This window comes from Copadichromis virginalis, linkage group LG7, assembly GCF_057382275.1.
Source record: "Copadichromis virginalis isolate Kocher_CV1m ecotype Utaka linkage group LG7, C_Virginalis_male_GT1.1, whole genome shotgun sequence".
In the NCBI taxonomy this organism is placed as follows: domain Eukaryota; kingdom Metazoa; phylum Chordata; class Actinopteri; order Cichliformes; family Cichlidae; genus Copadichromis; species Copadichromis virginalis.
In genome coordinates, this window is record NC_140624.1 from 44,894,059 (window position 1) to 44,904,502 (window position 10,444).

The 10,444-nt window shown below is 40.4% G+C and overlaps 1 protein-coding gene across 3 annotated transcripts; it reads right to left on the reverse strand.

The window, feature by feature from the left end:
* Window positions 1-1,428: 1,428 nt before the first annotated feature.
* On the reverse strand, window positions 1,429-6,190 carry brf2 (BRF2 general transcription factor IIIB subunit). Of its 3 annotated transcripts, none has more exons than XM_085463622.1 (5): window positions 5,981-6,190; window positions 5,403-5,626; window positions 4,097-4,156; window positions 3,673-3,994; window positions 1,429-2,563 (listed from the first exon to the last, which is right to left on the reverse strand). In XM_085463622.1, the coding sequence occupies exons 2-5, from the start codon at window positions 5,548-5,550 to the stop codon at window positions 1,729-1,731; spliced, it is 1,365 nt and encodes a 454-aa protein (XP_085319748.1). In that variant the 5' UTR covers window positions 5,551-5,626; window positions 5,981-6,190; the 3' UTR covers window positions 1,429-1,728. The 3 variants fall into 3 exon arrangements, with proteins under 3 accessions (XP_085319748.1, XP_085319749.1, XP_085319750.1); XM_085463623.1 differs by lacking the exon at window positions 5,981-6,190 and adding an exon at window positions 5,661-5,732 and having other exon boundaries at window positions 5,403-5,577; XM_085463624.1 differs by lacking the exon at window positions 5,403-5,626 and having other exon boundaries at window positions 5,981-6,187.
* Window positions 6,191-10,444: the final 4,254 nt, after the last annotated feature.

Sequence of the window (10,444 nt, forward strand, 5' to 3'; positions counted from 1 at the left end):
GCTATTTCAGAGTATATCAGAAACTACTGACCTACTGGGATTTTCACACACTGCCATCTCTGGGGTTTAGAGACTATTGGTCGGAAAAAGAGAAAATACCCAGTGAGTGGCAGTTCTCTCGGTTGACACCAGAAGTCAGAGGTGGACAGTTAAACCAATTCAACTTAATAAACATGAATGGAAAGTTTATAGGAAGAACTTGTTACAACCAACATATGCAGAAGAGCATCTTGAAACAGATGTACTACAACAGCAGAAGACCACACGGTGCCACTCCTGACAGCTAAGGTCAGAAAACCGAGGCTACAATTCAAACAGGACATGACAAGACTGGAAAAATGTGCTACCTCATCTGATCTCTCATCATAATAAACATGCCTCTACCATGCCTTGTACCAGTGCTTCAACCTTTTGGTGGTGCTGTAATGGTGTGGGGATCCCTTAATATCAATTGAGCATCATTTAAACTCCACAACCCACCTCAGTGTTGTTGCTGACCATGTCTAGCCCTTTAGGACCACAGTCTTCTTGAACATGACGATAAGCTTTTAAATAGCCTCCAAAATTTGAGAAATGTTTCCAGCATCTTGTTGAATCTATGCCACAAAGCATTAGGGAGGTTCTGAAGGCAAAAGGTTCACCTGGGTGCCAGCAACGTGTAACTAATGAAGTGGCCAGTTGCTGTTCTAAAGCTTCTAATTAGGGCAATGAGGAATAGACAGTTTTCATACAGAACAAAAATTACCAGTATTAGTTTTAAAACCTGACTATTTTTCTTTGTTATTTACAGCGTCCTTAAACAATGCACCAAATAAAGCAGCAAGTAAAGAGGATGCAGTGTCCTGTGCAAAAGCACCATTAGAGGTCTATCTTCATCATTACAAATGTTGAAGAGGAAGTAAATACTTAATGAAATCCAACAGAGGTTGAGAATGCAAATGCATGTCTGCTACTTCTATACTTTTGAACTTTCTCTCAATATAGCAACAAAGCCGATTGTTTTGGGAAGTTCAACTGCAGGTAATCCCCTCGTGGATTAACCCAAATAGGACCTTTGAAATGGAAACTGCTATCAAAGATAGAAGAATGTACAAACAAGTTCCAATAAAAAGTATTTCAAACATTTTCCTCTTACACAAAACCGTTGAGCTCTGCTTTAATAAATCTGACATTTGAGTGGATCAATCCAGTACTAGCAAGGTGTAAGTAAAGAAATAGCTGGTGAGTGTATATTTGACTAATTACCAGAGCTCTACTCAAACACATCCTTAGATTTCACTTACATTTGTTTATTACTTTCTTTATGTTTGTTTGCTGTGGACTCAGCAGTAATTGCTCTATTTATAGCCATGTGTTATTTCACTGATAAGAGCTCTAATATAAAAGAACAAACAGAAAAGCCATCCAAAAATCATAAAATGTACACGGTGAAGTTCGTGCATCCTTTTAATCAGGCCTTTGCTTTAATCACATTTCCATTAAAACAAAATATTTACACACATTAACTTCCTCATGCTACACTTTCAAGTGCTGAGTGAAGCTTTTTAAAGTACAAACACAAAAGACATAGCCCCTTATGTAGACTGTACAAAATTAGATGAATAGGTTATATAATCAAGCCAACGAAAATGTCTGCATCCTGAGTTCAACAGTCATAAAAAAAAAAAAGAAAGTGCACATAAACTTAAATATGCCAGCCATCTCTGAAGAACCAGTCACTGGGCTCGGTTATGATTTAGCACTGTCAGACAAAGACAGCATGTGCTGCATTAAAGCGAAGTCTCGAGCCTCCTGAGGTGTGCGAATGTATGAGTCAATTTCACTGTCAGAGATTTCCTCATCACCAGTCACATCCGTGTGTTCAGGCTGCACCGCTCTCCTTTTCTTAGCATTAATGACACATGGGGGAGCAAACAGAACTCTTTTACCCCAGTTTGGAGGTGGATTTTGACTCTCCTGAGTGTCGCTGTGCTCTGGCAGTACACGTGGATTATAGTCTACATCTCCTGGCTTCTCTTTCCCGTCAGAATTCGACCCATTTTGTTTCACAAAAGACGTAATTGGAGTCTGATCTGCACACTCAGAGATTTGGGAGGAAGCAGTCCCCTCAGGCGGAGCCTCAGCACAGCTGGCTTGACTCTCCTCCAGCAGAGCGTCCTCGTGGGTTCTCATAGCCCTTCTTAGCAGGGCGTACCTGTTCTGCAGAATGCATTCAACCAGCTGAATAACATTATCCGGTGTCACTGTTTCCCTGACCCAGGGTATTTCCTTGCCTAGCTTACACAACACCTCTTTGATTTCAGCTACTCTCTTCATAGCAGACTTGAGCTTTTTCACTTTGGCAACCTGACAGAACTTGTCCAGGGAGAATTTCAGGCGATGCTTGTTGGGTTTTAAGGATTGCCAGGCCAAATACGTCGCTGCCATCATTATGGGGATGGGCTTACGGCCAGTCACAATCCAGGAATCTGCTGCCAGCTCTACCAGGGCCACAGCTCGTTTGGTCAGGTCCCTCGAATTCTCAGCCAATTCTTCAGGAACATCAAGTGAGCTAATTTTGTATCTGTCAAAGAGAAATGCTCCCAGTAAATCTGAGATAAAGACTGAGCTGGTAAATCATCTAGAGCACTGACAGTTTTATATTTTAACAATCAGCTTTTCAGATAAACACAGTTAACCTCAAGTAACTCCAATGAAATGGGTTTTAAAATTTAATCGAGGTTTAACGCTGAAACAAGAAACTCCTTTAAAACCAGGGCAGGCCAAGAGAGAAATGAATGTTAAACAAGTGGAAAAACAAAATCAGCTTTTTAAGTTAACTAAAGTAGTAAAAAACTATGTAAGCCAAAAATGTTTTTAAAATAAAAGCAAATAACTACATATTCTATAACTAAGGATAACTTACCACTAAATTATCGGTATGACTGAACAAAAAACGACTCAACATGCCGTATTTGGAACAGAAATGCTGAGTATGACCCAAAGAACACCATCCCCACAGTCAAGCACGGAGGTGGAAACATTAAGCTTTGGGTCAGTTTTTCCTGCTAAGGGTTACAGGACGACACAACGAGGGGCCAATGGACAGGGCCATGCACCACGAAATTTCAGAATCTCCTTCCCTTGGCCAAAACTTTAAATATGGCAACTTATTGCCAAGGCAACGAAGAAGTGGCTAAAGGTAAAGCACACTAAAGTCATGGAGTGGCCTTGCCAGTCTCCAGACCTCAGTCCTACAGATAAATCTGTGGAGGGAGCTGAGGCTTCGAGCTAACAGGCAGCAGCCAAGAAACTTAAAAGTTTCTGTAAAGAGGAGTGAACTAAAATACTAACTACAAGAAATGTCTTCCTGCTGTTCTTGTCAACAAAGCTATGAAGTCCTGTTTTGCTCTGGGATCAAATGCTTATTTCACTCAATGACCTGCAAATCATTTTCTACCTTTTATGTAATGTGTTTTTCAGGATTTTTGGTTCATATTCTGTCTCCTTTAAAAAAGTAAAGATGGTTAATTTCTTTGGAAGTGAGCAAACTAACAAATTCATCAGGGAATCAAATAATTACATCACCACTGTAGGTCTCAGTTAGAAGACCTACAACTGCAATAAATTAGTTGTTTTGAAATACCTACTTAGCATTTTAGGACTGAAAGCTGCAGTAAGTTCTTCACTTACTCATGACAGTGAGCTTCTATTACATCAGTGACGTTGATGATCGGGGCCTCGATGCTGAGGTTCTTGACCATTTCTTGATAAATCGCTCCCACCGCCATCGAGTCGGCATCCAGCAGGCAGCTGATGGTTCCCACAGTAATGGGCCAATTGAGCTGCCTGCAGCTTAGAAGCACACAGCAACCAGTAAGAATCTCTTTCTTCTGAAGGCTCACTTTGAGGAAAGCTTTATGCTCATAGGCCATCTTGTAATACGTCTGTGAGAGATCCTCAATCTCCCTGTTGACCATGAGAATCCGACATATGGCTTTCACACGCTGCTGACCTGTAGGTGTAAAACAAATCCATTTGAGGAAATGCACAAGCAACAGGACTGAATTACACTGAAGTAACAAGGAAAAGCTTCTTTTGGAGGGCAAGAGCTCACCTTTTATCAGGTTTGTGCACGGCCTTTTGGCAACAGCAGTGGTTCGACTGAAGCTGACATCTGCAAGAGGGGAAAATAATCAAGGCAAAGTCCAAAAGTGATTAAATGTAAAGAGAGAGATCTACCATTCCTTCAGCAGTAGAGGGTCATAAATTTCATTCATATGGACTTACTTTACATGCTTTACAATCTTCAAGTGCCCTTCTAGTCATTGCCCTGTACTGAAGTTAGTAGTCAATGTCAGCAGCAAAAAAAAAAAAAAAAAAAATCTACATTTATTGACATTACATAACCTTTTACATAACCTCCCCAGTAGAACAAATTTATTAAACCGGCCTGACTAATGCTAAGAAATTTCAAATTATGTATCTACACTTACCTGACACTTTTTTTAGCCATACATGTCCAACTGCTCATAAACATCATTATCAATTCAACCAATCACATGGTAGCCCCTCAATGCATTTAGGCATGCAGACATGGTCAAATGACCTGCTGAAGTCATGAGAATGAGTAAGAAATGTGATTTAAAGGATTTCAGAAATGTCTGATCTCCTGGGATTTTCCCACACAACCATGTCTAGGGTTTTACAGAAAATTTTCTGAAAGACAGAAAATACCAGTGAACAACAGAGCAGCAGCGGTCGAAAATGCCCTGTTTGACCCCAGTGGTCACAGGAGAAAGACCAGGCTGCTTCAAACTGATAGGAAGGAAACAGAACCTCAACTTCAAGATATGCAGATGAGCATCTTTGGAAACTCTGGAACAGGTAAGTGAGGCTAAAATTCACTGTGATGGTGGTGTGGGGGCATGTTTTCTTTGCACACTAGTACAAGCTTAGCATCATTTAAACACCACAGTCTACCTGAGTATTGTTGCTGACCATGTCCCGTCCCTTTATAACCACAGTGTAACACTGGTTTGAAAATGAGTTCACTGTACTCACAGATCTCAGTCCGGTAGAGCACCTTTGAACATTTGAGATGATAATTATGAAGTACAGATGATAAATCTGCAGCAACTGTATGATGCTTTCACATCAATATAGACCAAAAATCTATGATGAATGTTTCCAGAACCTTATTGAATCTATATCTAAGAAATCTCTAACTGTGAGGAAATTAAGCCTCGTCATTACATAATTTCTCCACTAGGGAGCACATACAGGTCCCGCTTACTATCAGTACTTTGTCTCGGTGAGCTCAGCAAACAAAATTATGAAAAGAAACAAAAAAAAAAACAAACTACTCATATTTAACACGGTCTTTTAACGGGACAGACTTGACTTCAGTCTCATTTTCGTACCTGAACCTCCCACTGGATCATTAGCCAGGACTCCCTCGGACACCACAGAGCCGCAGTCCACACACACCAGCTGAGCCTGAGAGTACAGGTCATCGTCTACAATGTTTGTGGAACCGCAGGCCGGACAGCGCATACCAGCAGCAGACATTATCCTTAGTGAAGCTGCTGCCGCCGCCTGAGGGACAGCTAAAGGTATGAAACGGGTACTAAACTGATAGGAACACCTGCAACACACACACACAACATCCTGTTACTAACCTGGAACTGTCAACAACCAATGAACGTCGCTTAAGCGACCGGTCGCGAGAAAGGAGCCCAATAATATGTGTCCGGATAGAAACAAGGTTCGGATTCTACAAGGTTCCGTTCGGCCAATTCGTCATTTTTGTAAGCGATTAAAAAAATCACAAGGCCGAGCCTCCGGGGTGAGTTATTCATAACAGAAACACTGTTGAAACCAATGATGGTTGAAACACAAACAACGGGTTTTACGACCCCGGAAATTTTGGATAAGTGCTCATTAAAACGCATCGCCACACAGCCTAGTACGAAAATATAACATCACGTTTACAACTTACCTATATACAGTCTTTAAAAAGAAAAAAATTAAATTAAATTAAATGCTGTTACTAACAGACCATCCTACGGGTGCATCGTGGCCTCTGTCTATAAACCACTCAAGCAGTGGGTGTAAGTCACTGTAGCCAAACAGACATAAACTTTCAGTTAAGCTTAACTGCAGGGATTTCTTCAGCTATTTCAGTATCCCCGAATCAGCTTGATAACATTCTTATATGTAGGTAACGTTTTCTTTGTATGATTTAATCTTTTTTGTCGATATTTGAAATTAAATTTGACTGAATGTCAGCTCCCAAGACATTTAAAATAATTAAATGGCGTCATGAGGGGCACGAATTTCTGTGGAACGGGAATTGTGACTACCTGTTTTTCGGTATGCATTCATATATGTTTCAGGATTGTTTGTGTTGAATTTCAAACTGTAGCTTCATACATTTGCTCATCTTTTGTATTGCAAAATTTGTTTACCAGAATTTTTTTTTTTATCTTGATAAGAGCCTAGCTTCCCCTGCCATCTTCTTTAAGGTCTGATGTAAGATGTAGACATTTGGTAGAGACAAAGAACAAGGCACATGTCCAAAGGGTGGCCAGCTGAATGAAAGCTTTGATCAGAATAACAAAGAGTGTTAAGAGTACAAACAGAGATTATCATCAGGAATCTGAATTTTGAAAATAACCCTTTTTAATCAAGGTCATGATAATAATAATAATAATAATAATAATAATAATAATAATAATAATAATAATAATAATAATAATGACAGTAATAGATTTAATTTAAGTACACATGTACTTTTACATGTACATCTGATAGTATCATCAGATGCAATTCTATCAGTGCAAAGGCAAAAAAGGTTTAGAATGTGTCCATAAATATATGTATAAAAAGTTTATAAATGAGCAACCTCTATACTTGCTAACTCTCTACTCAACTTAAAAGGAAGATAAAACACGCATCATACTTCACACATCACACAAGACATTTTGCATTCTCCAGGCATTCAGCTTGCATAGCTCTCTGTCTTCACAAAATTGCAAAGTTCCAGCAGCATTTTTTGCTGTTAAAGCTTTTGCATAAAAGCTATTTTTAAATCTTTTTGTCCTTGTTTTTAATGTCCTGAAACATCTGCTCGAGGGCAGCAGTTCAAACAGAAAGTGTCCGAGGTGGGATGGATGTTTCAGGATGCTCTTTCCTTCTATGAGGTACCGGGAACTGTAAAGCTCTTCCAGGGAGGAGAGAGGTGATCTTCTGTGATCACCCTCTGAAAGCGCTTTTCTCTCTTCTACTGTGCAGCTGGGAAACCACTCTCTACTTCTCTGAGCAGTGATAGAAGGACATAAGCAGATTTTTGAGTGAGGCAAAGTCTCTGCTTTGCCTTCTTCCAGGTCAGCTCCTCTTCTGCTTGGATGCCCAGGAATCAGTCCAATAATTTATCCACACATGAAATGAAAATGGTCTGAATATCCATTTTCTACCTCTTGTAGTCAATAATCAACACCTTGGTCTTGGTGGTGTTAATGATCAGGTTGTTATCACTACGACAACCAGATAAATACTCCACCTCCACCTAATAAGCAGACTCATCACTCCCTTAGATGAGCCCCATTAAAGTGGTGTCATCTGGAAATTTAATGAGGTTGTTGCTGGAATGGGTGGGGGTGCAGTTGTGAGTATAGAGGATGAAGAGTAGGGACTCAGCACACATCCCTGTGAAGAGCCGGTGCTGAGACTGAGGGCTGAGAACTTGTAGCAGCCTACTCTCACCTTTTGGGAGTCAAAGAGACAGAAAGTCAGACCAGAAGTGACTGGACACTCTGTCAGTTTTGTCACCAGTTTGTGAGGGAGGTTGAAATCTACAAAGAGCAGCCTCGTGTAGCTCAGGACAACAGTAAGGAGTGTTGTGGTTATGGTGTCCTCTGTAGGCCTGGTAGCTCTGTAAACCTCATTCCTCAGCATGGACCAGAAATTCAAAATGGTGTGAGAGAGTTGAGTAATAAATGAAAAGGAAAGTCATGAAATGAGTAAGGGATTCTGATGATGTTGCAAGACTAAAAAGACTGAGGAAGAAAGAAATGTTAGAGAGGGAATTTAGGCTACTCATCACAGCAGGATAAACTACTTACCCAAGAACGACTCACAGCATGAAATCGGAATGACTTGAGGGCAACATGGAGAATGGAGCAGTAATAAATAACAGAAAATGTCAGTGCAGAGAGAAGTTCCAGTGAAAGAACAGGCATCAAAGAACAAAAAGAATGATGGAGAAGCAAAGCAACCCCAAAAAGCCATGAAAAAGTGGACTTCAAGTAGTGTGAGTATTCACGAAGAAGACTCACAAAAGAATCAGGAGGCCAAATGCGTCATCACAGACGTCATCACAATCAAAATGAAGACTCACACAAGATGAACAACAGAGGATGCAATTACAGGCTGGAATGAACACAAAAAGACAGGAACAAAAAAACAATACCAAAAATTACCAGTGGTTATAAAAGTAGTTCAAAAGAAAAATCCCTGTTTCACTCTTTTCTTCAAGAGCCAACATATCATAATATCTCAGTTAGATCCATCCATGCAGTGCAAAATATGTGCATTTGAAAGGCAAATAGGGCCAGCGAAAGACACTGAGGTCAATACATTTGTGCTACAATAAAGAAAAAATTAAGACCAGACTAGAACTCTACATAAAGTAGGGAGGTAACCTTTCTATAGTAAACCTAAAGAGACCAGCCCTCCTTGAAATTATTTCAGGAATCAGTCCAACTCTAATCTGAATAAAAAAGTGATGCAACTAAGCTTGTTGACCCATACTGGGAAAACAATAAGCATAGTTGTGCAACACATGAGAAAGAAGACCAAAAAAACCCCAAAAACATATCTACAGCAGATAATGCACATAATGTTTCCTCTGAGAGTGTAAAAGCTCATTTGACAAATGCATCTGTTTAAAATGTGCGGTCTTCCCAGTCTGTAAAATGCTAACAAATGCAAAGTGCCACACTACACAAATCTACACTAGGATAACAGCTGGTCACCACTATATAATGCAAATAAGAGAAATCACTGTCAGCTACTTAGAAAGGGAAGGTAGAAAAGGATATCACAATGCGTTACACGCACACAAAAACTCAAAGACACTGCCGATTGCTGAATTTCCTGAATGAGAGAACAAGTGAAGCAGTATCAGAAGCATGCAGGAGTCCTAAACAATCAAGCACACTGTAGGGGCTGTAAAGACTGGGGGCAGGTATAATGGAGTCATGCAGGTGTCCAGAGCAGGGAAATGGACTAAAACAGGCTTGGTACTCTAAGACTGGAACCAGAGCCAGCAAGGCTGCAGGGCAATGAGGTAAGCAAATAATTCCCAGAAATAATCTTACAGGTTGCAAAACTCAGTGACTCCTTCACCTAAAATTGTCTACTCACTCGGACACTGTGTTAATATGGAAACCCAACACCAACAATGTCCTGGTTTAACTCAAGGCAGTATAGAAGAAAAACAATCTAAGATTCCCAACATGAAAGAGACAGAAAAAGGTAGATACTGAAGAAAGAAGAAATACTGACACAAATGTTGGCTGGACTCCTTTCACATTTATGTAATTATGGAAGGTTTTGAGAGAGTTACAGGGATAGTTGGGAGAGAATAATATAGACACTTGCGCACAGACTACTGATCAGGAGTTTTGATAACCTTTTGCTATTAGGAGTCATTTTTCCCATTCTGAGGGAATTTGGTAAGATATATGACTGATGGTCCATGTAAGCCGTGGGAGGGACGCCATTTTCTGTGTAGATTGAAACTGTGGACCCACTCACTCATTTACTAACCCACCCACCCATTCATTCACCCATCTATCCATCCATCGTAGGAGCAGCAGCCTAAACAGAGAGACCCAGACCTCTCCCTCCCCAGCTATATTCTCCAAATTATCTGGTGGAACACTGAGGCGTTCCCAGGCCAGCCAAGAGATATAATCTCTCCAGCACGTCCCGAGTCTACCCTGGGGTCTCTTCTCAGTCACGCATGCCTGGAACACCCAGGAGGCACCTTTGTAAGATGCTCGAACCACCCCCCTTTGACGTGGATTAGTAGCTCTAACATTTTAACCCATCTTTGAGAAGTTACTGTTGAATTATTAAACTATAAATTCTGAGAAGGTAGACGCAACGGAGATCAGGGACCTTTTTTAGGACAACGTTTGTCTCTCTGCATCATGAAGGCTGGGCAAACACTGTCAGTAACAAATTTTGCACTTACAAAACCCGAACATTCATTCATGATTAATGCTAATTAAAATGAAGTCTTCTTACAGTCTGAAACTACTAAGCACTTCCCAGTGCAACAAAAATATTTGAAAGGAAGAATTAAGAAACACTGAGGGGGGTGGGGGTGCAGTCAGAGTATTTAACAGCTTAAAATAGAGTGATTTTCTCAAATGCCTCAGTGATTACAGTTTTA

Bases quoted from the DNA above. Each gene is read 5' to 3' on its own strand.
- brf2 (XM_085463622.1), bottom strand. From the start codon at position 5,550: ATGTCTGCTGCTGGTATGCGCTGTCCGGCCTGCGGTTCCACAAACATT. The intron at 3,995-4,096 runs GTGAGCTCTTGC...TTACACCTACAG, and splicing joins GTGCACAAACCTGATAAAAG to GTCAGCAGCGTGTGAAAGCC. The intron at 2,564-3,672 runs GTAAGTGAAGAA...TCTCTTTGACAG, and splicing joins ATAGAAGCTCACTGTCATGA to ATACAAAATTAGCTCACTTG.